The sequence below is a fragment of the Macaca mulatta genome, chromosome 11 (assembly GCF_049350105.2).
Source record: "Macaca mulatta isolate MMU2019108-1 chromosome 11, T2T-MMU8v2.0, whole genome shotgun sequence".
Taxonomy (NCBI): domain Eukaryota; kingdom Metazoa; phylum Chordata; class Mammalia; order Primates; family Cercopithecidae; genus Macaca; species Macaca mulatta.
This window is the reverse complement of record NC_133416.1, coordinates 64,901,378-64,927,080: the sequence shown is the minus strand read 5'-3', so window position 1 is coordinate 64,927,080 and position 25,703 is coordinate 64,901,378. Positions and strand designations below refer to the sequence as shown.

The 25,703-nt window shown below is 54.7% G+C and overlaps 2 protein-coding genes across 5 annotated transcripts; one reads left to right on the top strand and one right to left on the bottom strand.

Moving 5' to 3' along the window:
• Positions 1–108: 108 nt before the first annotated feature.
• TSPAN31 (tetraspanin 31) lies at positions 109–9,560 on the bottom strand. 2 transcript variants are annotated; one of them, XM_028829678.2, is made up of 6 exons: positions 9,425–9,560; positions 1,688–1,855; positions 1,351–1,431; positions 887–1,018; positions 470–583; positions 109–383 (listed from the first exon to the last, which is right to left on the bottom strand). In XM_028829678.2, exons 3-6 carry the CDS (start codon positions 1,426–1,428, stop codon positions 309–311), a joined length of 399 nt encoding a protein of 132 aa, XP_028685511.1. In that variant the 5' UTR covers positions 1,429–1,431; positions 1,688–1,855; positions 9,425–9,560; the 3' UTR covers positions 109–308. The 2 variants fall into 2 exon arrangements, with proteins under 2 accessions (XP_028685511.1, XP_015007625.1); XM_015152139.3 differs by lacking the exon at positions 9,425–9,560 and adding an exon at positions 2,396–2,550.
• Positions 5,415–23,969, top strand: AGAP2 (ArfGAP with GTPase domain, ankyrin repeat and PH domain 2). Of its 3 annotated transcripts, NM_001266854.1 has the most exon segments (19): positions 9,375–10,547; positions 12,201–12,259; positions 13,020–13,107; positions 13,296–13,381; positions 13,527–13,674; positions 14,730–14,864; positions 15,175–15,284; positions 15,733–15,891; positions 16,058–16,144; positions 16,230–16,334; positions 16,747–16,909; positions 17,091–17,210; positions 17,943–18,071; positions 19,343–19,402; positions 19,635–19,783; positions 19,952–20,042; positions 20,155–20,377; positions 20,508–20,763; positions 20,943–22,023. In NM_001266854.1, coding segments are annotated over 19 exon segments (3,579 nt in total). In that variant the 5' UTR covers positions 9,375–9,379; the 3' UTR covers positions 21,186–22,023.
• Positions 23,970–25,703: the final 1,734 nt, after the last annotated feature.

Genomic DNA, 25,703 nt, shown 5'->3' with positions numbered 1-25,703 from the left:
TGAGGTGATCCAGCATATGGACGGAGGAGGGGAAACAGCTAAGAATGACTCCAGCCTATCCTATGTACCCTCAGAAGCTTCCCATATCCTCTTGGAGAGAGAGGGAGAAAGTTTTTCCTTTTATTCCTTATAGTCTGGCTCCCACTAAAATATGTCAAGCCATAAAGTCTTGCTATTCCATCAATTTTAGAGGATTTGACAAGGGGCCTTTCCTTTTTCTCAAACCAAAATGGTTACAGACCCTAGATATTCCCTAAGGGAGGAAGAGAAAGCTTAGAGCAGAAAAGAAGTCAGAAGGATCCAAAGTCTCATAGAAAGGCACTGGGGTTGGCTCTAGGATCCTTCTGATTCCGAAATCTCATTGCTAGCCAAACACCAAGGATCTGTAGGAACAAAGGGAGAGAGAAGCATCAATCAATTCTCAGTCTCAAGTTGAAAAGGATGTGCGTGAGGAAACTGGAGAATGTACCTCTGTAAAGCTAAAGAAGAGTCCAACACCCCCTAGGATTTTCAGGGCTTCATCTGAATGCTTAAGAAACTTTTCTCCACACATCTGGCATGTGGGGCTCTGGTTCTTGCAGATCTGAGGATAAAACGTGTGTGTGAAGAATGCAAAGTTGCTAATGTAAAGTTGCTAGTCACCAATACCTATGCCGAATGTCTCTAGAAACTTTCCTGTTATCTGACCAGCGTCCTACAAACTAAAATCCGACTTGGCTAATTCCCCAGCCTCTTTATCCACCCCCACCCCCCACCAATACACAGCCCCAATACAAGAGGGCTTCTAGAGAAACAATGACATTCGAACTAAATTTGCCAACTTGGGCATTGTCCTTACCCAGTTTCCTACCTCCCCTGCCTGCTGCACCACCCCCAACACACTCACTGCAGTGCAGAAATCATAATCTTGTTGGTACAGGGTTGTGAGGTTGAATAAGCCACAACAATCAAAACTTCTTTCCAGTTCATCCCGAGTCTTGTTGCTCATGACCCACCAAGAAGCATTGATGACATCTGTCTGGAGGATATGGGCAGAGAGAAATTAAGTCTCCCTACATCCCAGTATCAGTTCAAGTGCCTCAATTTCCCTAGTCCAGCAAAAGAAGTCAACCAGAAGCATAACGGTGTGCCACAATTATAGACACAATACATATCTACCTTTTCAGGTTCTCTAGATCATCCTCATGAAAAATTAACCAGACATTCCAGAGGAAGCAAATAGCCCAAGGGGCCAGAAGCAGTGCACCTAAGGATGATCTTTGGGTAGCTGGGGCCAGACTAAGGAAGGAGTTTGAGGTTAAGAGGAAAATTTTAAAAAGCAAGTAAGTACTTGAAAAGGTACTGTCTTACCTGTTTGCTTCGGTTAATAGCCAGACATGAGCAAGAGATTACAAATTGGAAGATGAAGACCAAACCAAGGATGATCATGTACTGAGAGGAAAGGTTATGGAAAAAAGTCCTAGATTCCTTTATGTTCCATCTATAACTGGTCTCATCTGTTCATAGAACTTATACCACCATGTCAAATTGAAAGCAATAAAATCAGCTCTTGTTTCGTAGATTATGGGACAGGGCAGGGCAAGGAGACACGTCCAAAATCCCTGAGGTCCCCTACCCTTTTAACATCTTCCATAGATGACAGCCCTCCCAAGAGCCCAGTTGCCCCCATCACTTCAGGTTAGGATACAAAGAACAGCAGGACTTGGTGGTGGTTGACAGCACCCACCAGTCCAGCCACTGCGATAAGGAGAAGGAAGACTCCCACAGCAATGACTCCGCCGATGATGTGGATGCTGGACACCAGACCCAGGCCCTTGCCCCAAGCAGCCACTCCAATGAGCAACAAGCTCACCAGCTACAAAGAAAGCAGGATACATCTCAAAAATTCTAGCATGAGCACGGCCCAAGGCCATTACAAGAGGACTTGGGGGCGGGGGTGGGGAAGGAATAATAGAATGGTGTGTGAATGGGAGGGAGGGGGGTGGGCGGGGCGGGGGTGGTGCTATCGCCACCAGGAGCATCCCTGGGCATTCCCAAAGGTTAGAATGGCTGGGATGGGGTATAGGGGGTGGCAGGGATAGTACTATGAATACAAAAGCTGAACCCTCAGGATCATCCTATCACTTCTACTTTGGGAGAAACTGAGGTTCAAAGGAGGGAGGGATGGAACTTATGCCCACGGCCTTAAGTTCATTCCCCCACCCCCAGACAAACCCCTTCATCAACCGGTAGTCTTCCCTCTCCCACGGAAGTCCCCAGGAATTCCCTCTTCGCCGGAAGTTCCTGGGAATCTTCCCGGAACCCCTATACACCCCTTTCCCCAACGGAAGTACCCTGGAGATTCTCCCCACGGGGCCTTTCCGCCCGAAAGCTTCCCCCACCTCCAAAACCTCACCATGTAGACCACGTTGAGAGCGCAAAGCGCATTCTTGGAGCAGGCAAAGCCGCCGCAAACCATCTCCCCAGCTCTGGGGACCCAAGTGGTCCCAAGGACTTGGGGGGAGGGTATTGGGGACCGTCTTCCAGGACCCCGACAGCTTCTGTCTCTTTAAATCGAGGCCAGCCAAACCCAATTCTCTGCGCCTGCACCGTCCCTCCCCTGCCTCTGGATTGGCGAAATGCGTGGCTAATCCTGGACGTCCAAGGCCTGCATGCCAATCAGCCCGCATTACGTCACTGACCCGCCTTCTGTCCTCCTCCTCTTGTTTTTTCATTGGGCGAAACTGAAAACTAGGGGCAGGGCTTCTAGAGATTCTCTCAGGGACAACAGTCTAAACTCCAAAAGCTTGAGTTGAAAGCTGAGCTTTCTGTGGTCGGAGTTAGGAGAGGGCTAATTCGAGGGAGACGGCTCTGGAGGAATTTAGGTGAAGGGGACACGGCGGGAGGGGCAGGTGGGGGGCCGCTCCGCGAGCTGGGCAGAAAGGGCTCCACCGGTAGAAGGAGGGCCCTTCCGCCCTCCCTTCCCCCTGTGCTGCAGTGACTTCATGATGACGCCATTGTTTTGTTAATGCGTCACGCTCGGGAACACCCAAAGGAGCCACATATTGAGCTTATTTAGCCCGGCCACAGAGTCCGCGGATTGGACACAGCAACACCCAGCAAATCATCATACGTTTGTGTGTCCGCCAGTACCCATGTCCTCTACCATATACCCTCCTAAAAGGGGTGTGAATATACCAGAAATTCAGTGTGGAAATAGCGGCCTCAGGCCAGCGCATTCCTGTGTGTGGCATTGCCACAAGTGCACACACGGGTGTGCTCAGCATTTTCAGAGTACACGCCTGATCCAGGGCTTGCAAAAAATGACAGGCAAGAGGAAGAGTCTTGGATATAAATAAATATAAGGGGAAGGAGTCTCCACCTTTTCACTTACGGGTGGACTGATCAGTAACTTTATTATCTAGTAAGTGCTTTAACAAACCGTCCTTTTCACGGGGGTAGGGAAAGGCATAATCCTTCTCTCCCCAGGAGAAAGAAACAGTAGGAACAAAAAAGAAAACCCTCTAATCAACTCAACAGAATGATTTATGTTTGTGTGTACTTAGATTCTATAGTCTACTGCCACAGTCAGATTGCCACTTGGATTGCCACTTCTAGCTGTGTAACCTTTGGCCAGGCGCTTAGAAACTGTCTGTGCCTGTTTCCTCATCTGTAAAATGGGGATAAATAACAACACACCTACCTCTTGGGTTGTGAGAATTAAATGAGTTAATATATGTAGAATACTTAGAAGAGTACCTGGCACATAGTAAACACTCAATGTTAATTATTACTTTTCAGGTCATTTTACAGGTTCCTGTGGGCAATTCCAACCTTAATTCCCTTATCTGTAACTACACGGTATTGATATAAACTTTCAGAAATTAATATCAAAAAGGTATGCAGAAGACATATTTGACAGGGCCAGAGAGGTGTTTGGGTCTTGAAACAAGGTAATGTATTATTATTATTATTATTATTATTATTATTATTATTTTGAGACAGAGTCTTCCTTTGTAGTCCAGGATGGAGTGCAGTGGCACGATCTCAGTTCACTGCAACCTCCACCTCCCGGGTTCACACAATTCTCCTGCCTGGCTCAGCCTCCCGAGTACCTGGAATTACAGCTGCCCACCACCACACCCAGCTTTTTTTTTGTATTTTTAGTAGAGACAGGGTTTTGCCATGTTGGCCAGGATGGTGGCAAACTCTTGACCGTAGGTGATCTGCCTGCCTGGGCCTCCCAAAGTGCTAGGATTACAGGCGTCCAGTGTAAACAAAGTAATTAAGTCAAACTACCCACTACCTCCCACCTCCCACCCCCTCACTCCCCACCTACATCCCCTTCCTACCCCAACTCCCATCTTCATTGTCTCCTTCAATTCCTCATCTACCTTCTTTTCTTTCAGGTCCTAAATCAAGGGCAAGACAATGGTATTAGAAGGGGAACTGGCTGACAAGCATTTTGGTTGTGTGGTGTAGTGAAAGGGGTATCAAAATTATAATCAATCTGGGCTTTATGTGCTTGGTAAAAAATAAAAATAAAAAACTAAAAATAAAATAAAATCAGAAGACCTAAATCCATGTCTTTGTTTCACCTCTTAATGGCTTCTCTGAGCCTTAGTTTCCTTTTATTCAGAATAGGTATAAATAATCTTATCCCTCAGGGCTGTCATGAGGATAATATATATGAAAGTAGGTTGTAAACTATTAAGTGTTATAGACATGTTAATTATTATGAAACTGATTGAACATGGAACATGGTAGTTTTTGTCTTTTTATAGGTTACTTTCCTCCTTCAGAACTCATTTTCCCCGTAATCACTTGGCCTATTTATTTATTTATTTATTTTTGACATGGAGTCTCACTAAGTCACCCAGGCTGCAGTGCAATGCACTGCAACCTCCACCTCCTGGGTTCAAGTGATTCTCCTGCCTCAGCCTCCCAAGGTGCTGGAATAACAGGCATGAGCCACCACGCCTGGCCTCACTTGGCCCTTTTAAACAGGTGGTGGCCTCAGTGGGTAGCTGACTGAAAAAGGGTTACGTTGTAAGACGTAAGGATACAGAGCTCATTGAGATATGTAGAGAGGGCGATGGGTACAAGTGTACACTAGAATGCAGGGCTCTGAAGGTAACAGACCAAGTGTGCATGAATTCCTGTGAGAGTTCGAAATCTGCAAGTCATCAAGAGTTTAGGATTGCACCTGGGACCTAGCTTGCCATATTCTCCCAGAACCAACACCCATTTTAATTAACCACCTCCCACAGGAGGCCCTGGGACACTGTTAAGATCTCTCCATCCACCTGGCTGGGAAATCATAGCAGGGGCTGGCTGGCAGGGCTGATGGGCCAACACTAGAGGGGGTGGGAGGTGCAGGAGGTAGTGCTGTCCCAGGCTGTGGGTTTGAAACTCACCAGTCAGGAAGTGAGGTCTATAGACGGAAGGGCGGGCAGGGGCGGGGAGTTCTGGGCACAGCAGAAGGGGCCTTCTGAGGTTTGGGGGCTGTAGGGCCATGGGCCTCAGGACCAGAGGTGGTTGTTAGCCTGGAAAGACAGGTCTGGGCAACATGCATGCCCAGAGGCAGTTCGTTGTAGCTGCAGTGAGAGCAGAAGTCAAACGACATGAGGTGGCCAAGCAGGCTCTAAAACGCCTCAGGAAGCTGGCAGAGAGAGTGGACGACCCTGAACTTCAGGACAGCATCCAGGCCTCATTAGACAGCATTCAAGGTAAGAGAAAGGTCAGCCCTCAACTTGGGTGTATCGGGGACTAGCAGGTGCATAGAAGGGTTAGCTGTATCATATATCACTTCCCAGTCGGCTACTTCCTAGTCCCCAAGATGGAGCTGGGACTCTGGGGAAGAATACATTTAGGGAGGATGGAAAAAGACACGGGAGGTATCATTCTGTCTCTTTCCCTGCTCTGATCCTTCTCCCAGGAGATCAAAATACAGGTCCCTGTTGAGCTGACCTTCTTGGCAATGAAGAAATGTGTGAGCATGAGGAAGATAGGCTGTGACAGACTCATGGTAGACTTGGTCCCTGCCTGGGGAGTCCAGAACAGGAAGCAGTCTGGAGCAGCAGGTTCTGGGACTGGATAATGATTTCATTCCCAGGACCCACTAAGGATCAGTGACCTCTTGTTCTCCAGCTGTAGAGAGACACATGCACACACGTACACACACACGCATGCACATTGAAGTACACCATGCAGAGAATCTTAGGCTCCCAAGCGCATACTAACTCTAACACACCATGCTTTGCAGAGCCAGAGTGCAGATAGGTCCCCAGAACTCTTCTTGGTCCCCTCTCCTCCCCTTGCTCCTGTTCCTGTCTTCCCCCCACACACCTTCCGCTCTACCTCCTTAGTGCCATTAGAGCAAGTGATGACAACACAGGGAGGAAGTGCTGCCATGGCAACACCATCCGCCACATCCTCCTGCCCACCCCAGCCTTCAATCCTGTGGTGGAGCCCTGGCAGGAACAGCTTCTCTCCATCCACAAGGCCCTACCACTGACGAACTGGTGGAACTGGAGGTTGTTTCCAGCTCGCTCTCATTTCATTCACCTCTGATGTGGCAAAGAGCTAACAAAAGCAGCCTTCTTTGCTCATGAAAGTTATCTGGTGGAAGCACTTCTTCCATCATATCCTGATCTCTTTCAGCCATTTCAGTCCTCTCCATTGTTACCTGCCTACCTGGGGGGGTCAACAGATCATTCTTTCCCTCAAGGACATTTCCTGCCAGACCTCTCTGCTGGTACACCAGAGTATAACTTGGGGAAGGAACAGTTTGCTTTGGATGCCTAGTGGGACCAGCTGATGATCCCCTTCCTATTGCTCTTCGGAGGCTAGTGCCCCTCTCACCTCCTGTCCCACACCCTTTGCCAGGAACTACACCTGAAGTCTCCCCTGACAGCCTTAGTGTTTGGAAAGGCACACCAAGGGGGAGTGGCCCATGGGGCCTCCTAGGGAGGAACTCTATGCCCCACCCCTGTCAAAAATGATAATGATAATAATAATAAAGGAGAAGAGTGGTTTAGGCCAGGGAGAAAAGCTGTGCTCCCTCTGGAGAGGGAGGGAGTTGAGGAGGGGTGGAGGCTGAAATCCCTGAGAAGGCTCCACTCCTCATAAGTGATTTGTTTTACTCCTTCTCTAAGAATTAGTATTCTGTTCCCATTGAACATAAAGGAAAACTGAGGCCATCAAAGGAGGGAAGTTTAAACCAGAGCCAACAATTCTCCTTCACCATCTCCATCAAAAAACATTACTGAAGGGTCTCCTGTCCTGGGGATGGTGTCATCCTGGTTCTGTAGGGAGGGAGGGAGAAGCTGCTGAGCCCCAGGACAGAACACTGGAGGGATTGGGTACAGGCCTCTAGGAGAACAAAGGGCTCGTGGCATCCTGGCTCAGCGCTGCGGCCCCCCCCCCCCCCCGCACCCTCAGCCCCCCACCAGGCCGAGCACGCTGCGGGCTCCTGCCTCCAAGAGCCGCCCACGGCAGCACTTATTATAGTCTCAGCTGCGTCAGGAGGGTGGGATGCCAAATCAGGGGACCGCTGTGACTCCCCAAGTCCTGGGAAGGGGTCTCCAAGGCTGCAGAGAGAACTTCTTTCGCCCATCTTACCCCACCCCCAAGGGGTCTCAACCTCTTTTCCACTTTGGCTTAACCACTTCAGGATTCTCACCTGGCTGGAGGATAGACAGCCTTGAACTCCAAGACCCCTAGAGGTGTGGGGGACAAGGAGCAGACGGTTTCCATTCACTCATCTGCCTCCTCTTTAACCTTCCGTAAGAATCCCACTCAGCAAACCACAGGAGACTGAAAGGGAACTCTGAAGAGGCTGGCTCTCTCTGCCTCAACTGAAGGGTCCTTATACTTGGGGAGTGAAATCCCCCACCTTTGAGTAACCAGGTTTGCGGGCAGTGCCTCCACTAATTCATCATCCCCCGGTTGGTCTCCCACCCACCATACACACGGATCCCTCTCTGCTTCTGCCCGCTGTTTCTGAGGCACTCTTGGAGCTACGGTTGCTATGGAGACTGGATGCATTTTGGCATGGGGGGGTATCAGTCTAAGACACATCCTTCTCCCTCCTCCTAGAGCTGGAGCCTTTGACTTACCCTGTGGCCTGGGCTTCTCCAGCACTCAGATCTCTCCCCTCTCTCCTACCCTGCTAAGTTTGTCCCCATCCCTAGGGAACATTTTCCAAGTTCACTTTGGGACAGTCGAGCTCAAGTCTTGGCCCCATCAAAGTATTAAGTGTGGGGGTGTGAGTGGGAAAGGGAGTTGGGTCATGAGAAAGGGAAGGCGTCCAGGTACCTGGGGGAGACGAGATCCTGGGGGAAGGGATTTCAGGGCCCCCGCTTTCCCACTTCAGCTTCCCTAGAATTGACAGTGACCCTGGATTTGCTCTGTTCACCGCGGCCTGTTCACCCAATAGATCGATTTTCACCCTTATCTCTAAATGCCATACCTCGCAGTCGCGAGCTTCCTAACCTTGGTGTGCGAGAGGAGGGGGCTAGGTTGTTGGAGGAGGTGAGTCCAAGTCCCAGGAAATCCAGCCCAGGATTTGGGAGAGAAATCCAGTCCTGGATTTTGCACCGCCCTCGCAGACATCGGTGCTGGTGGAGAAAAGGTGGGGGGGGAGATAGGGTGGGGGGGCCTGGGGGCCGCCTCCTCCTCAATGTGAGGGGAGCGCCCGGACACAGCGCGCATCCGGACCGAGCCGAGCCCGGGCGAGGCCCCCGGACTCTTCGCCCGGATCTCACGCCCCTCCCCTCCCAGACCCCAGACCCGTGGGTTCCCACCCACCTCCCGTTCCCTCTTTCCTCCCCCGCTGCCTCCTGTATCTCCATCCCCAGCATCCTCCCCGCGCCCCTGCGAATCCCCCGCACGGCCAGCCCCACTAGCTTCCCACCCTCCTCAAGACCCTCTCTCCGACCACATCCGCGGCCCCTGTCCCTTGAGCCCCAATTCCCCGCCCCTGCCTCCCCCGCACTGGTTCTTTTCCCCTAGCCTCTGGTCCCCTTTTCTGCCCCCTTTTCCTCTCTCTCCCCCATTTGCCCCCACTACTGTCCTCCCCGCCCTCCCCCACCCATCTCAGCGCCCCCACCCAGGCCGGGGTGGACGGTCCGGCGCGCCTCCCTGGAGCAGCACCAAGGTCCCGGGGCTCCAAGAGGGTGGGGGCGCAGGGCGGGGAGCATGGGGAGGGGGCGCCCCATGTGATGGGAGGGGGGCGCAAGCGGAGGCGGCGGAGGCGGCGGCGACAGCGGAGCCGGGCCGGGGGCTCAGAGGGGTCCAGGGGCTGGGGGCAGCGAGCAGGGCGGCCCCATGGCCGGGCCCCCCTGAGGCAGTCCGGGGGAGTCCCCTCCCCTCCCCAGCTCGGGGGTCTCCGGGCCCCATGAGCCGGGGCGCGGGCGCGCTTCAGCGCCGGACAACGACCTACCTCATCTCGCTGACCCTGGTTAAGCTCGAGTCGGTGCCTCCGCCGCCGCCTTCTCCGTCTGCGGCCGCGGTCGGCGCCGCCGGTGCCAGAGGCTGCGAGACTGGGGATCCTGGCAGCCCCCGAGGTGCGGAGGAGCCGGGCAAGAAGCGGCACGAACGTCTCTTCCACCGGCAGGATGCGCTGTGGATCAGCACCAGCAGCGCGGGCACCGGGGGCGCGGAGCCCCCAGCCCTGTCCCCGGCTCCGGCCAGTCCGGCCCGCCCAGTCTCCCCCGCTCCCGGCCGCCGCCTCTCCCTCTGGGCCGCCCCTCCGGGACCCCCGCTCTCCGGGGGGCTGAGCCCCGACCCCAAGCCTGGGGGCGCCCCCACCTCCTCCCGGCGCCCCCTTCTCAGCAGCCCGAGCTGGGGCGGCCCGGAGCCCGAAGGCCGGGCGGGCGGCGGCGTCCCTGGCTCATCCTCTCCGCATCCTGGCACCGGCAGCCGGAGGCTCAAGGTGGCGCCTCCTCCGCCGGCTCCCAAGCCTTGCAAAACCGTGACCACGAGTGGAGCCAAAGCCGGCGGGGGCAAGGGCGCGGGTAGCCGCCTGTCATGGCCCGAAAGCGAGGGCAAGCCCAGGGTCAAGGGGTCAAAGAGCAGCGCCGGGACTGGAGTTTCTGCCTCTGCAGCTGCCACCGCCGCCGCCGCCGAGGGAGGGGGCGCTACAGCTGCGACCTCTGGTGGGGTCGGGGCTGGGGCCGGAGCCCGAGGGAAGTTGTCTCCTCGGAAAGGCAAGAGTAAGACCTTGGACAACAGTGACTTGCATCCGGGACAGCCTGCCGGTTCTCCTCCTCCGCTAACCCTCCCACCAACTCCGACTCCAGGCGCTGCTGTCACCGCCGCTTCCGCGCAGCCCCCTGGGCCTGCACCTCCAATCACTCTGGAGCCTCCAGCTCCAGGGCTGAAACGGGGCCGGGAGGGGGGCCGAGCGTCCACTCGTGATCGCAAGATGCTCAAGTTTATCAGCGGCATCTTCACCAAGAGCACAGGAGGGCCTCCTGGCTCCGGGCCCCTTCCCGGACCCCCCAGCCTGTCTTCTGGCAGCGGGTCCAGGGAGCTGCTGGGCGCCGAGCTCCGCGCTTCCCCTAGTGAGTTGAGTCAGGGCTTGAGAACACGAAGGGAAGGGTACCTGGAATGCTCAGCTTGGGGTGGAGGAGCGAGGTGCAGGAGACTAGGGAAGCTTTTCTCTGGGGTGGGCGGATGAACCAAGCTCACTCCTCTGCCAAGGATTGGGGCAAAGAATAGGAGTCCTGAAGCGGGGTGAGTAGCTACATTGTGCGACATGAGAAATGACTTGATTTCAGAGGGACTAAGAGAGCCTCAGAGCTTTCTGGGAGAATAATGCCCTTGGTCAGAGTGACTAGAAAATTGCTCCCAGAGAAGCCCAGGACCCCACTTCCAGCCTCAGCTGAACTCCGGGAGCATGGAAACGGGGATTTGCCGTATTTAGAGGGACGTTGAAGGTGAAGAGGATGAGGAAGCCTCAGTTTCCCCTGAGCACTTAGGGCAGGTGGCATGACAGTGACCTTGCAGGCAGCTTCTCGCCAGGGACCAGTCGTCCCCTGGGCTGAGAGCAGGCTAGTGATGTTTTCCGTGCGGTGAAGGCGGATTGGGCGGTACGCGAGTGTGCGGGGGCTGGAACGTGCAGAATATTTAAATGTGAAGTGAGGGGGGCGGATAGGAAGCCTCACTTCCCCCATTGCCAGCCCCCTCCCCAGAGCCGCACTGAAACCCACCCGGGGCTGACCCCGGAGTGAGTCAGTGGGAGCGGAACTGCTGCAAAGGCAATCCGTACCCTGGGAGACTTGGGAGGCGGTACGGGGAAGGTAGTGTTTTTTACGGGGGCAGGGTGTCTATTATTATTACTATTTTCTTACTGGAGGAGATAAGCAGGAGACTCTTGGTTCGGCTCACACTCCCGGGAGAGGAGGCGGGTCCGGGAGCGGAGGCGGCCCCCGGGGTTTGGCTCCAGAGCGGGTGGGAGCAGATGGCTCCGGATCCCAGAGTTCCCGCCGCAGCTGCGGCGCCCCGGGAACGTCCGGCCGGTGTCAGGCGCGGGGGCTGGACCCGGCGGGCGGAAGGAGCATCCTTTCCCCCAGGCCTGTGGCTTCTCTTGGCCAGGCGATGGAGCCCTTCACCACAGTTCTTTTGGAGGGCGTTTGTGGGGAGGGTGTGGGAGATGGAGGCATAGGAAAATCCTAGCTCTTTCCCTTGGGTTGTGGGGAGGGGTACAGGGCCACGGTGCCGTTGACCTTGAAGAAGGGGAGGGAAACCCCTCAACTCAGTTTCTGTCCTGTGGAATGGAGGTTGGGGAAGACACACTCTCTTCTATGTTTCAGCACCTCCTCTCAGGGTCTGCCCTCGGAACCAGTGGGTTAGGGAGGAGCTCCTCTTCTATTCTTTTTCCAGAGGGAAGAACCTGCCACTGTCAGAGCCCTGGTCTCCCTGTCTGGGGCCGGGACCCGCGTTTGGGGATGTGCTTTAAGGGAGATGCCAACTGAAGTATTTTTGTCTTGCTAGCTCCGTTGCTAAGCAACCACTGAGCGGCAGCAACAGCTGGGGGAGAGCGGCTGGGATGGGAGGCCTGGGGACCACCCTCAAACCTGTCTGTACCACACACCTCTCCAGTGCAGGCAGGGTTCAGGGGGTTTGGAAAGCTGCAGAGGGAGGAGGGGTGGCTCAGTGTTGGGGGTCCTCCTGAGCCAGGAGCCTCCCCTCTTACTGCCCTTCTCCCATTACAGAGGCTGTGATCAATAGCCAGGAATGGACTTTGAGCCGCTCCATTCCTGAACTGCGCCTGGTAGGTATCCCAGTCCCCTTGCCTATAGGGAAGGCTGACCTCCCACCCACTGCACTCTCAGCTCTCTCCCTTCACCTCTCCTTTTCTCTCTCTCTCTCTCTCTCTCTGAGAATAGGGAATCGTTTTCCAGTTCTTCTGAGAGTCTACCTTCATAGCACCAACCTGGGAATTTGCTACATCTTCCTCACAAGTTTTTCCTCTCTAGTCTTTATGCAGCCATCCCCTTTTTCCTGTTTGTTCATGGTCCTCCTCCAGGCTTCTCACTTCTGGCATCTGCCCTTTGGCCTTCATGTTGTGTTGCCTAGAATTGGGTAAAGTTTTCCAACTAGTGCCTAGAGCTGTGACATGCTACAAACACACACACAGACACACACACACACGTCTAGTTTGTTTTCTAAACAACCCAACACATACGAAAAAACTACTGAATTGCTGACATTCTTCAGCTTGTGCTCCACTTTGAGCTTGGGATCATTTCTTACCCACACTCATGCCCTGATCCTCCCAACTGCTCCGATCCCCCCAGCTGCTCTGATCCTCCCAAATGCTCCGATCCCTCCAGCTGCTCTGATCCTCCCAGCTGCTCCGATCCCCCCAGCTGCTCTGATCCTCCCAGCTGCTCTTTCTGGAATGACTGTCATCCAGGCGCTGTAGGGCCTACTTGGATGATTTATCTCTCTGGGTTTTCTGGAGTGTCCAGACCCACACATCCTGCCTTCTCTTACATCCCACAATTTCTGCTCCACATCCTTGCCCTCAGGGTGTGCTGGGCGACGCCAGGAGTGGGAAGTCATCACTCATCCACCGATTCCTGACCGGTTCATACCAGGTGCTGGAGAAGACAGAGAGTGAGTTCTCAAGAGCCATAATAAGCTAACGATTGGGGTTAGGGATCCAGGAGTGAGATCAATGATTAGGCAGGTATGGAGACCAGGAGGGGAAGGATGAGGCCATAATAGCAAAAGCACTGGGAGCATGGGGAGGTTTGGTGACCTGTCACCTCTGACCTATTACCCTTTCCAACTCTTCTGGACAGGTGAGCAGTACAAGAAAGAGATGTTGGTGGATGGGCAGACACATCTGGTGCTAATCCGAGAGGAAGCTGGGGCACCTGATGCCAAGGTGAGGGTGGAGGTGGTGGGGGACAGGCTGGCTGGGGTCAGCACTGGCCAAGGGAGAGGGCTCTGGTTTCCCAGGTCTCCATCTGGATTGGGTCCAGAGGAGTAGACCTGCCTGACTTTCCATTTGCTCCCTCACTCCCCGCAAGTTCTCAGGCTGGGCAGATGCTGTGATCTTCGTCTTCAGCCTGGAGGATGAGAACAGTTTCCAGGCTGTGAGCTGTCTCCATGGGCAGCTGAGTTCCCTTCGTGGGGAGGGACGAGGAGGCCTGGCCTTGGCACTAGTGGGGACACAAGGTAAGGAGGGGTTAGGAAAGCACTGCTTTCAAGGGAGGCCCTGAGGAGGCTACTGGGATATTGCCCAACATGGGTGAGAACTTGGTAAGGTGTGGAAACGGCCACTTGGATTACAGTACCCTTCTGGAGGGAGCCTGGTCTCCAAATAAGGGAGTCATGAAACCAAACAATAACTTCCCAAGGTCTGAGCAGAGAAAAGGGGATCTCCAGGGAGGAAAGGACAGCTATAGTAGCCATCTCCTTGCCTCTCATGAAATGTCACCTACCTTGTGTTCTCACATTGCCATTTCCCGGTGCCACCATCACAGGACACAGAAAATCTCAAGTCCTAGTGTGGATAGGAAACCTTTTCCATCTTCCTTTTTGCAACAGCTGGGTCAGACTGACACCTTTAAAAGGAACTTATCCAAAAACAAAGCGAAAACACAAAGGACATGATGAAAAGAAGAGAGCAGAAAACCTTTTAGTTCTCAAAGAAGTGACTCAGAGGCTCCCAGACTCTGCCAGGGCCAGGAAATGCTTTTCCAGCACTCCCTTGTGTCGAGCTGGTGGGACTTGGTCTGGATGCCTGTTCTGCTGGTGCCTGCCTCCACCTGTTGCTTGCCTCCTGGTTTCTTGCTGCAGAGTGGGCAGTCCAGCCATGACCCATGGGTACCCAACCTTTTCCTAGTTCACAAGCTGGTGTCCTCCCACCAGTTCAGGTTTCGATGGATTTGCAGGGCAGGGTGATTATTGCTCGCACCTGGGTCTCAGCTATGTAGCCCTTGTCAGGAAGCATCACTCAGTATTCTTTGAGGACACACACACACACACACACACACACACACACACACAGCTCACCCATCCTATTCATACACAGCTAGTTGTGTGAACTGGGCCCAGTACTCAGAAAGGGCTTATGTACTCTCATTCCACCTGGTCACAAAAAAGATGATCTCTCACACCCCATCCCCAGTGGGCCCAGCCTGAGGGCCCAGCACAGGGATAAGGGAATTGTGAAAAATCGAACAAGGCGAGGCTCCTTCTTCAATCCTGCCCCTTTCCTATCCCATCAGACAGGATCAGTGCTTCCTCCCCTCGGGTAGTGGGAGATGCTCGTGCCAGAGCTCTGTGCGCAGACATGAAACGCTGCAGCTACTATGAGACCTGTGCAACCTATGGGCTTAATGTGGATCGGGTCTTCCAGGAGGGTGAGTGTGGTGATCTCCAGTATATGTGGGAAGCCAGAGCAAGGGACCTGGCATCCAGGCCTCTCTCTGTGCGTGACAGGAAATTGGCCTTTGTGGGAAGGAGGAGAGATCGGGGAGGCCAGAGGTTTGCTTAATAGTCACAAGGTCTTTCTGGGTTGGAGGAACTGGCAAGGCCACAGGTGGCATAGAAGCCACAGTGACAAGGAAGTTGGGTCCTGTGTTGTCTACTGGGGATTTATCAAAGCTGGGCATGGAGGGGTGGTCTTGGGTATCTGGTCTGCTCACACCTCCTTCCCTCAACTCCCCTCAGTGGCCCAGAAGGTGGTGACCTTGCGCAAGCAGCAACAGCTTCTGGCTGCCTGCAAGTCCCTGCCCAGCTCCCCAAGCCACTCAGCTGCATCCACTCCGGTAGCTGGCCAGGTGAGTTGGGGTTTCAGAGTCTGCAGAGGGGCTGGTAAGATGCAGAAGGGCTGGGGATCCTAGGACAGGTGCAGAGTACCCAAGGAGGTTCAGGGAGTGGGGAAACAGATGGAAATGGCAATGAAACTATTGGAGAAAGTGCATTGGACTGGAAGTCAACCAGACTTCCAGTGATTTGAGACATCATTTGCAGTGTCCTTAAGCAACTCACCTAACCTCCCAAGGCTATCAGGAAGATTGTATGACATAATACTTGTGATTCAACCTTTGCAACATTTATAAAAAGCACTGTCACAATGTTAGTGAGGATTTTAAAAATTATTAATGACAATATAAATAAATGGTGAGGTGATCAAGGAATGTCTCAAATTCTCCGTAACTAGATATGAGTGTAGCTTGGTGGGGTAGGGGGCATCTCAGCTCTGCTGACTCTTCCATATGCTCCCAGGCTAGTAACGGGGGCCACACTAGCGACTACTCTTCTTCCCTCCCATCCTCACCGAATGTTGGTCACCGGGAGCTCCGAGCCGAGGCAGCTGCAGTGGCTGGATTGAGCACCCCAGGGTCCCTGCACCGGGCAGCCAAGCGCAGGACCAGCCTTTTTGCGGTATTGGACATGGACATGCTGACCCCCATCCTCCTGTCCCCCATGACCTGCCCATCTTCCCTAGTCCCTAGACTCCTCTGTTGGGCCCTTCTTCATCTGTCTTCCCTATCCTCACATCAGTGTATCCCTCTATCCCTCCTTAAACTGATTCCAATAACCATTCCAGAATCGTCGGGGTAGTGACTCCGAGAAACGGAGCTTGGATAGTCGGGGAGAGACAACAGGGAGTGGACGAGCCATCCCCATCAAACAGGTGAGTGGTCCAGGGGCTGGGGCAGGCTAGGGGCAGCTGGTCTTAGTTGGCTTTTTTCTCCCATGTGTCTTTTCACTTTCTCCAGAGCTTCCTACTAAAACGAAGTGGCAATTCCTTGAACAAAGAATGGAAGAAGAAATATGTAACCTTGTCCAGTAATGGCTTTCTACTCTACCACCCCAGCATTAACGTGAGTGGCAGAAACTGGGCCACACTGGCCAGCTTTGGATTTCCCTCAAGCTCTACCTGTCTGTGCCTCTGACAAAGCACTAACGTCATTTCTAGGAAGTGCTAGTCCTGTTCACTTAAGTTTAGCAGGCATGTGTTAAGAGCCTGCCATGTGCCCATGCCAGGAATGTAAGGGTAAATGCATTGCCCCAGGAACTTGCAGTCTAGTGGGAGAGCACCCAGGAAGGGAATGCTTCCTGGAGGAGACAATGCTGGATCAAGTCTGATGGGCCCATCCCCTAGATGCTCATCACAACCCATTTGGCCCCCAAGGCCCCCTCTCCAGTCCCTCTCTATTCTGTAACATATTAACCGCTTCCCAGCATACCAAGGACCCCAACCTTCCCTACACTCTCGGCCCTGTACCCCTCCAGGATTACATCCACAGTACTCACGGAAAGGAGATGGACTTGCTGCGAACAACAGTCAAAGTCCCAGGCAAGCGGCCCCCGAGGGCCATCTCTGCGTTTGGCCCCTCAGCCAGCATCAACGGACTCGTCAAGGACATGAGCGCTGTCCAGATGGGCGAAGGCCCCGGTGAGTAGGGCTTATGACATAGGAGCAGGAGAGGGGCCAGGGCTGGGGAAAAGGAGGAGTAAGAGGGAAGTGGGGGCTGGCACTGGGCAAGTAGGAAGCTGGGTGATAAAGAGGGACCATGTAAGGAGTGGGGCCAGAAGAAAGAGAGGCTCACTGAGGTTTCATCTTCTTTTTCCGACAGAAGTCACTACTCCCATGCCAAGCCCCAGCCCCAGCCCTAGTTCCCTGCAGCCACCACCAGATCAGACATCCAAGCACCTGCTGAAGCCAGACCGGAATTTGGCCCGAGCCCTCAGCACAGGTCAGTGGGGATGAAATTCCATCCGCTGTCTTCCACACCCAAATAGGGTGGGTGTGGGAAATGAATTTGGGGTGAAGGCTTGGAGGTTGGAATAAATGCATAAGTGAACACATGGAGCCCCACACATGAACACCAAGCTCAGTCATACCATGTCTATCATAATGGTTAAGACAAGTGGACTCTAACGTCAACTGCCTGAGCTTGAATCCTGGCTTGTCACATGGGCAAGTTACTTGACCTCTCCATGCCTCAGTTTCCTCATCTGTAATGTGGAAATAATAGTTTCTACCTCAGAGGGTTTCTTTGAGGTTTAAACAAACTGAGAATATTGTCTAGTACATAGTCAGCCATGTTTGACATGTTTGAAAAAAATATATATATAGTATGCAAATGACACATTGTAAACAGATGATCCTCACAACAGTTTTGTCAGGTCAAGATTATTATTCTTATTTCAGAGATAAAGAAACTGAGGCTCAGAAGATTAAGTGCTTTGCTCAAGGTCTTAAGGCCAGTAAGTAAGTGGTAGAACCAGGATCTGAGTGCAGGTCTGACTTTAAACCTCTCATCTGCCTGCCTCCCCAGGAATGATCAAAGGGGAACTCTTGGAGAGGGACAGTTGAGGAGGGGTGCCCTAAAATGCCAAAGTAGTTCAGGGAATGAGACAGGCTATCAAGAAATCAGGAAATATGTGGAGGGAGCTATTGAGGCAGCTGTGTCTTCCTCCCTAAGACTGTACCCCATCTGGAGACCTGAGCCCCCTGAGTCGAGAACCCCCTCCTTCTCCCATGGTGAAGAAACAGAGGAGGAAAAAATTGACAACACCATCTAAGACTGAAGGCTCGACTGGGCAGGCTGAAGGTGAGGCTCTGGCAGGCACTTCCACTCCCACCCAGAACCCTCATCCCCAACATCAGCTCCCCGGGCTAACTCCTGCAGCAGGAGGAAGTGCCTGAGCTGAGTGCTTGACGACCATTACTACTGCACACAACTTAGTGAAAGAGTGTGTGGACATCCCCCAGCCCCGTCCTTCTTTCCTTGTTCCCCAGCCAGTTCCTTTCCCCAGCCCCTATTCTCAATGACGTCCATGTCTATAGCTCCTGCTCCCTCTCCTAAGGATGTTCTAGTTCCTCTTCCTTCCCTCAACTCCACTTACCACCCCAGCCCCTGCACCCAGATGCCCCCCACCCATCCGCAGTGACTCAGCCCCTGATCTCTGCGTCTCCCACTGATTTCCCAAATCCTGGATTCTGTGACCACCCAGTCCCTTCTCCCGATAACTTTCTTTCTTTCTTTCTTTCTTTTTTTTTTTTTTTTTTTTTTTTTTTTTTTTTGAGACGGAGTCTCGCTCTGTCACCCAGGCTGGAGTACAGTGGCGTGATCTCGGCTCACTGCAAGCTCCGTCTCTGGGGTTCACGCCATTCCCCTGCCTCAGCCTTCCAAGTAGCTGGGACTATAGGTGCTCACCACCACGCCTGGCTAATTTTTTGTATTTTTTAGTAGAAATGGGGTTTCACTGTGTTAGCCAGGATGGTCTCGATCTCCTGACCTCGTGATCCGCCCGCCTCAGCCTCCCAAAGTCCTGGGATTACAGGTGGTGGGGATTACAGGCGTGAGCCACCACATGCAGTCTTCTCCGGATAACTTTCTATTGCCAAGTGCTCCCCAACAGCCCTTGACCATAGTGATCCCCATTCTTGTCCCTCAGTGATACCCCGCACCCCCACCACCACCAGCCCCAGGGCCCTCTCATCTCAGCCCTGCGCCCCAGCTTCTGCCCCCTTCCCCCGTGTTCACTCAGATCCTGACCCTCCCTTCTCCTCCCAGAGGCCCAGCTCCTGGCTGGTCTTGATAACCCATCCCTGCTGCCCCTGCTCTCTGCCGGGTGCTCAGACCCAGGTTCCAGATCTGCCTACTCTCATGGCTCTTGGCTTCTGCTCCACTCTGCTCCGGGGCCACTGACTTTAGTTCTGCTTTCTCTCCCCATCTGTCTGTCCTGCTTTGTCTCTGGCACTCTGTCACTCTCTCTCTCCATCTATCCATCTACCTCTCTTTTTCTCCTTCTTTCTTGGTCTCTCTTTCTCTGTTCTGCTCTCCATTCTATCTCTATCTCCTTCGCTTCGGGAAACCAGCCAAGCGCAAAATGTGGAAACTAAAATCCTTTGGTAGTTTAAGAAATATTTATAAAGCAGGTAACAAGTGGGGAGCCGGGAGGGGCGCTCAGCTGGGGTGCAGAAGGGTGGGGGTGCCCCCGCCTTCCCCTGCATGTGCTCGGGCTTCCTGCTGCCCCCCACCCTATGCTTCCCCTACCCCCACTGCCCCACTCCCAGGGGCTCGGGATGGACATCAGGGAGGACGGGCTTGGGGAAGGCAGCCCCTGCTTGAACTCTGTCCCTTAATGACTCCATCCCATCCCCCACTCAGAGGAAAACTTTGAGTTCCTGATCGTGTCCAGCACGGGTCAGACGTGGCACTTTGAGGCAGCCAGTTTTGAGGAGCGGGATGCCTGGGTCCAGGCCATCGAGAGTCAGATCCTAGCCAGTCTACAATGCTGTGAGAGCAGCAAGGTCAAGGTAAGAGTTTGAGGTGGGGTGGAGGACTGACCGCAGGAGCTAACCCTGGTGCTGACGGCCATTGGCAACTACACGGCCGAAGTCATGTGGGAGGAGAGCAGAGGTGTCTGAGGAGAAGGGGGTGGGGCTTGGAGGCAGAATCAGTACCAACCCAAACCCTCTCTGCAGCTGCGCACAGACAGCCAAAGCGAGGCCGTGGCCATCCAGGCGATCCGGAACGCCAAGGGGAATTCAATCTGCGTGGACTGCGGGGCCCCCAGTGAGTGCCAGGAGGCAGCGGTGGGGCTAGGGAGTGTGGTTCACTGGAGGCGGTGAATGCCGGGGTGACTGTGCTGCCCCGCTGGAAGCCGACCTCTACGCTCTGTCCGCAGACCCCACATGGGCCAGCTTGAACCTGGGCGCCCTCATTTGCATCGAGTGTTCTGGCATCCACCGCAACCTGGGCACTCACCTGTCCCGCGTCCGCTCGCTGGACTTGGACGACTGGCCACGGGAGCTGACCCTGGTGCTGACGGCTATTGGCAACGACACGGCCAACCGCGTGTGGGAAAGCGACACGCGAGGCCGTGTCAAGCCCACGCGGGATTCTTCGCGGTAAGGGTGAGGGAACAGAGCGGGGGGAGGGTTGCTGAGGGTGTGCGAGCCTGAGACGGTCCCTTGGGTAGGGGCAGAGGTCCTGGCTGGGAGTCCCTAGAGCCTTTTCAGTTGATCCCTGGTCTTGCAGGGAGGAGCGCGAGTCGTGGATTCGCGCCAAGTACGAGCAGCTGCTGTTCCTGGCGCCGCTGAGCACCACGGAGGAGCCGCTGGGCCGCCAGCTGTGGGCCGCCGTGCAGGCCCAGGACGTGGCTACCGTTCTTCTGCTTTTGGCCCATGCGCGACACGGGCCGCTCGACACCAGCGTAGAGGACCCACAACTCCGCTCCCCACTCCACCTGGCTGCCGAGCTCGCCCACGTTGTCATCACGCAACTGCTGCTGTGGGTACGTCAGCTAGGGGGAGGAAAGGGGGTCTTTGAGGCCTCATCTCGGAAAACGCCTGGCGCGGGAAAGCCCGATCTTCCCAGAGGGACCCCGGAAGTAGGCTTGGCCATGTGGGGGAGGCGGTGCCGGGTGTGGGCGCCCTGGGGACGCGCGGTCACGCGGCCGTTTCCGCCCTCCAGTACGGCGCGGACGTGGCGGCCCGTGACGCCCAGGGCCGCACGGCGCTGTTCTACGCCCGCCAGGCTGGAAGCCAGCTGTGCGCCGACATCCTTCTCCAGCATGGTTGCCCGGGTGAGGGCGGCAGCGCGGCCACCACGCCCAGCGCGGCCACCACGCCCAGCATCACAGCCACGCCGAGCCCCCACCGCCGGAGCAGCGCCGCTAGCGTGGGCCGCGCCGACGCCCCAGTTGCGCTGGTATAGTTGCCCAGTGGGAGAGACACCCCCACCCCCACGCGGGCCGGGCACGACCGGGCCGGGCACGACCACACCGGGCGGACCGCTGGACAGACGCACCCACTCACCTCTCCGATCCGCACCCAGCCCCACGGGAGCACTTCCTACCCCCACGAGGGCACAGCCCCCACGCCTCCCAGAAGACACAAACTCACCTCCCTCTCCCCAACGAGGCATGGAGACCCCAGCTCAACACGCCCCCTCTCCACTGTTTCCACACTCGGATTGCTCTGGGTCTACCCGCTCGGGTTTCGCGGAAGGGGACGTTTCCCGCGGTACGGGCTCCTAGGCGCTTGGACATGGCCGCTTGTGCCCCCTAGGGGCGGGAAGAAGACCCGGTCCTGCCCGAACTCAACAATCCCAGGGCGGGAGCCCATACCCAGGCTGGCTCCTGGGGCGACGCCACGCCAGAGGGAGGGTTTAGTACGTGGGAGGGCTAGCCCTGGGACTTGGGGCCAATATGGAGACCCTACCCCTTCCATACTCATCTCACTGCCCAGTGAAGGGGGCAAGGGCAGCGAGGGGCAGGACCCCTGCTGCTCATGGGGGTGGGGGGTTCCCAACCCTTTCCGTGAAAGGGACCGTGAGTAGTGGAAACCAGGACGTCCCCTTACACCTACCCATGGGTGGAAGCTAAAGAGTCCGGGGGAAGCCAAGAGTCTGGGTCCCTCCCACTACTATCTTGGGAGGGAGAAGGGATGTAGCAGGAGCGGGCTAAGGGGGCCTTGTAATTTATTGCTTTGTTCCCCAACATGGGGGTGGGGGCGGGCAGGGGCGTGGGGAGGGCGTTTTGGGGTAGGGGAAGCCCAGGGTGGGCAGGGGGTGGGGTGGGGTGGGGGTGCTCTCGGGTTGTGAGTGTCTGTGACCGTGACTGCGTACCTGTGACTGTGCAGCGCCCGTGGTGATCTGGGGTAGGGGGCACCCCTACAGTGGGACCCCTCCCCCATTATTCTTTCTCTCCAGCCCCTCCCTCCCACTGGAGCAGCTCCAGAGCCATTCCTCACCCCCGTGACCTCTCCCAGCCAGGGCTGAGAGGATTCGAGGTGGCTGGGAGGGTTTCCAGGCCCCCTGCCCCATCCCCACAAAGTGGGTGGTAGGGCAGACTTGCCTGGCCTAGCCCTGCCTCCCTCAGCCAACCCAGCCCTTGGGCTGTCTGTGTCAGTGGTTTCTGGTCTTTTTTTTTTTTTTTTTTTTTCTGGCTAAAATAGTTTGCAAAGGACCAGGTAATCGGGAAGGGGAGAGAGGTGGGGGCAAGGGGGGAATGCCCCCCCATCTCCTTGGAGGCAGTGGTGTGAATCTTCTTCAACAGCAATTAAAGAGGAAGTGATTTTGTCTAGGGGGTGAGCTGCTGGTGTGTTCTTGGAGGCAGGTCAGGGCATGGCCTTGGTCAAGGTGGGGTACTGGGGTGGGACAGGGACAGGCAGAGGTGCCTCCCACTGGGGGCTGGTGGCAGGACAGTACCTATGGGCATGGAGGTAGTTCCATTATGTACAACAGATCCGGGTTCATGTAGTGGAACACATGGCAGGTTGGAGTCAGTGGGGACCCTGGGAGCAGAGAAGGCACTGACTTTTAAGATGATGCCAGTCCTGGGAGAGTTGGGATATGGTACTTAGAGGCCATGGAGAGGGGTGAGAAGATGGGACAGCTTTGGTTAAGAGCAGGAACTTTGGAGACGGATCTGATTTTGAAACCTGCCCCTCCACTTCACAGCTAGATGACCTTGGTGGCATCTGTTTATCTGTATTCTGAACAATATCTGTTCAGAGGGCACCTGAAAGGTGCACCAGCTCTGAGGAGGGCTGCCCCAGGCCAGCCTGCTCGCTGTGAGCACTAGGTACCAGAGTAGAACATAGAGTAGGGGTTCCTCCCCTGGCCCCATCAGGGGGTGCTCCAGAGGGAAGGGGTGGGAGACCTCGGAAAGATTTCCCAGCTGGCTGCAGAGGTCCCTGGTGTCCACAAAATCAGTGTCAGCTGATGCAGGCATTTATCCACCTCCGTGCCATCAAAGGGACCACCAAGGCCACAGTGGCCTGAAGCCGGTGCTGCCTCGTGAGCTGCAGTGCCACTAGGCTCAGCACATAGCCAATCCTACCATTTCTCGAGGGCAGCTGAAAGTGTTTACTCAGGTAGAGGGGCTGGACAGGGTAGGGTTGGGTCAGCAGCCAGTGCAGGTTGGGCATAGCCATATGTTGTTATCTACTTTGAGGAGTTAGTTGGTAGCACCAGCATCTTTGGGTAGAATTGCTTCTGACCTTTGGTGCCCACCAGCCCCAAGATGTTCAGGTGCAAGTGTGCCACTGAACTGAGGACACAGCACCAGACCTGAATGCAGTTCACATGGAGGCTGCAGCTCTGCAGGGCCTTAGTCTGTGACCACCCAGCACAGCGGCGTGACCCAGGAAAGGTGAATTCAGCAGTGCAGGTGCAGTGACAAGTACAGAGGCAAGTGTGTGGTCTGGGCAAAGCGAGGAGACGGGGAGGTCACAAAGAAAATTGGACTGGAGGACCTGGCCATTCCCCCTTCACCTCCAAGACCCTGGACTCTTATTTCAGCTCCACTCCTTCCTCGTGGTCAAAGTTTGCTCCCTTCTTCAGCAGTTTGGGAGTGTGAGAGAATATGGGGAGGAAATAAGTACCCTGGAGAGAATGAAATTGCCTGCAAAGAGCAAGTGGGAAGTTCCTTTCATTTCCAGCCAGTGAAAAATGGTCAAGGTGTCAGCAAACCTCACAACAAATCCTAACACTAAATAATCCACTTGCCTCTTCTCTTAATGGGGAGTATCTTCGGTCTTGTGGGGGAGATGTAAAAGGCGGTAGTGGATGGAATGACAAAATATCAAGTCCTCCAAGTTATGACAAAATAGGAGCCCAGAAAGGGACTCCCTGGGTGGGTGAAGGAGAGCTGCTGCCCCTTTGTGCCCATGCCCCCTTCACAGCTCGCCCTGGGCTGCCTTGCTTGGATGCCCTGCCATGCAGGATGCCCTATTGCCATCCGCCAGCCTTCCCTGCAGCCCTGCTGGCTGCCATCTGCCACACCCTGCTCCCCTCCTTTTGTTTGTCTTAGCACAGCTGAGGCAGACCGACCTTCACCATGGGAGTGCTGCCAAAGGAAAGGAAAAAGGAATTTTGATTGAAAGTACAAAATGATTGACAGAGTGAGATTTCCAAAACTCTGCTTTCTGGCGATGCTGAGACTCCATCCCCAGCAAATCAAAGCACAGTCCTCCTGCCCCAGCCCCTTCCCATTCTGAGCTGCTGATCAGCTGTGGGGACTCCTGAGACCCTTGCTTCCAAGTAACCCAGTCTTTTCAGAACTCAAGAGCTAGCTTATAATAGAAAGCTAGTGAGCACTTACTTCGGGCCAGGTTCTGTGCTAAAAGCAAGACATACACTCTATGTCATTAAATCCTCGCAACCATCTTAAAAAGCCAGTACTGTTGTCTACAATTTACCAATGAAGAAACAGCATTTAGAAAGTTAAGTGACTTGTTCAAGGCCCCGCTGGTGGGAGATGAGGGGTGTGGTCTGGGCACAGCATTCTGACTACTGCTGCCCTCAAGGCAGTGTCTAAGCTCTTGCCCAGCTAGAGCATCCCTCCCTCAGGGGGCACAGATGGACCAGGGGAAGCAGGGTTTTCTAAGTCTGCCAATTTACACTTCAAAACAAAACAACGTAAGCATAGCATGCACAGTAAGCACTAGTCCACATTCAGCAAGAGCTTCCTTCAACAGTTGAATCCTTCACTCTCCATTTACAGACATGTGGGAGTTCCCGGCCCTCTATCCTTTTTTTTTTTTTTTTTGAGACAGTCTCACAGTGTCGCCCAGGTTGGAGTGCAGTGGCGTGATCTCAGCTCACCGCAACCTCCGCCTCCAGGGTTCAAGCGATTCTCCTGCCTCAGCCTCCCGTGTAGCTGGGATTATGGGCACCCGCCACCACACTCAGTTAATTTTTTGTATTTTTATTAGAGACAGGGTTTCACCATGTTGGCCAGGCTGGTCTCGAACACCTGGCCTCAAGTGATCCTCCCGCCTCAGCCTCCCAAAGTACTAGGACTACAGGGGTGAGCCACCGTGCCTGGCTCCTCTATCCCTTTTCTTTCCTGTGAGCCCGGGGGGAGCCTTCAGCAGAAAGGCCGTTCACCTCAGAGCAAAATTAGCAGAGCATGGTGGTGCATGCCTTTAATCCCAGTCACTGGGAGGCTGAGGCAGAACTGCTTGAACCTGGGAGGCAGAGGTTGCAGTGAGCTGAGATCGGGCCACTGCACTCCGGCCTGGGCAACAGAGCGAGACTCTTGTCTCAATAAAAGAAAGAAAAAAAAAATCAAGAGTCCTCCACACTGGGAGGAGGCATGTTGGGGGACCCATGCTTGCACTTGGTAGTGAAGAAGAAAGGGAGACACCAGGCCCACATACCCTTGGCACACTAAGAAACTGGCATGTGTGGGCAGCAGCCCTCTCTCTGGGCATGCCCAAAGGTGGA

What these genes read in the sequence shown, in the direction of transcription:
- TSPAN31 (XM_015152139.3), bottom strand. Translation starts at nt 2,458, where the DNA reads ATGGTTTGCGGCGGCTTTGCCTGCTCCAAGAATGCGCTTTGCGCTCTC. An exon ending in ATTATGATTTCTGCACTGCA is followed by an intron (nt 584 to 886) that starts GTGAGTGTGTTG and finishes TTTTATCCTCAG; the next exon opens with ATCTGCAAGAACCAGAGCCC. An exon ending in TCTTCTTTAGCTTTACAGAG is followed by an intron (nt 384 to 469) that starts GTACATTCTCCA and finishes TTGTTCCTACAG; the next exon opens with ATCCTTGGTGTTTGGCTAGC.
- AGAP2 (XM_028829001.2), top strand. Translation starts at nt 9,380, where the DNA reads ATGAGCCGGGGCGCGGGCGCGCTTCAGCGCCGGACAACGACCTACCTC. An exon ending in CGAGCTCCGCGCTTCCCCTA is followed by an intron (nt 10,548 to 12,200) that starts GTGAGTTGAGTC and finishes CTCCCATTACAG; the next exon opens with AGGCTGTGATCAATAGCCAG. An exon ending in CCCACGCGGGATTCTTCGCG is followed by an intron (nt 20,378 to 20,507) that starts GTAAGGGTGAGG and finishes CTGGTCTTGCAG; the next exon opens with GGAGGAGCGCGAGTCGTGGA.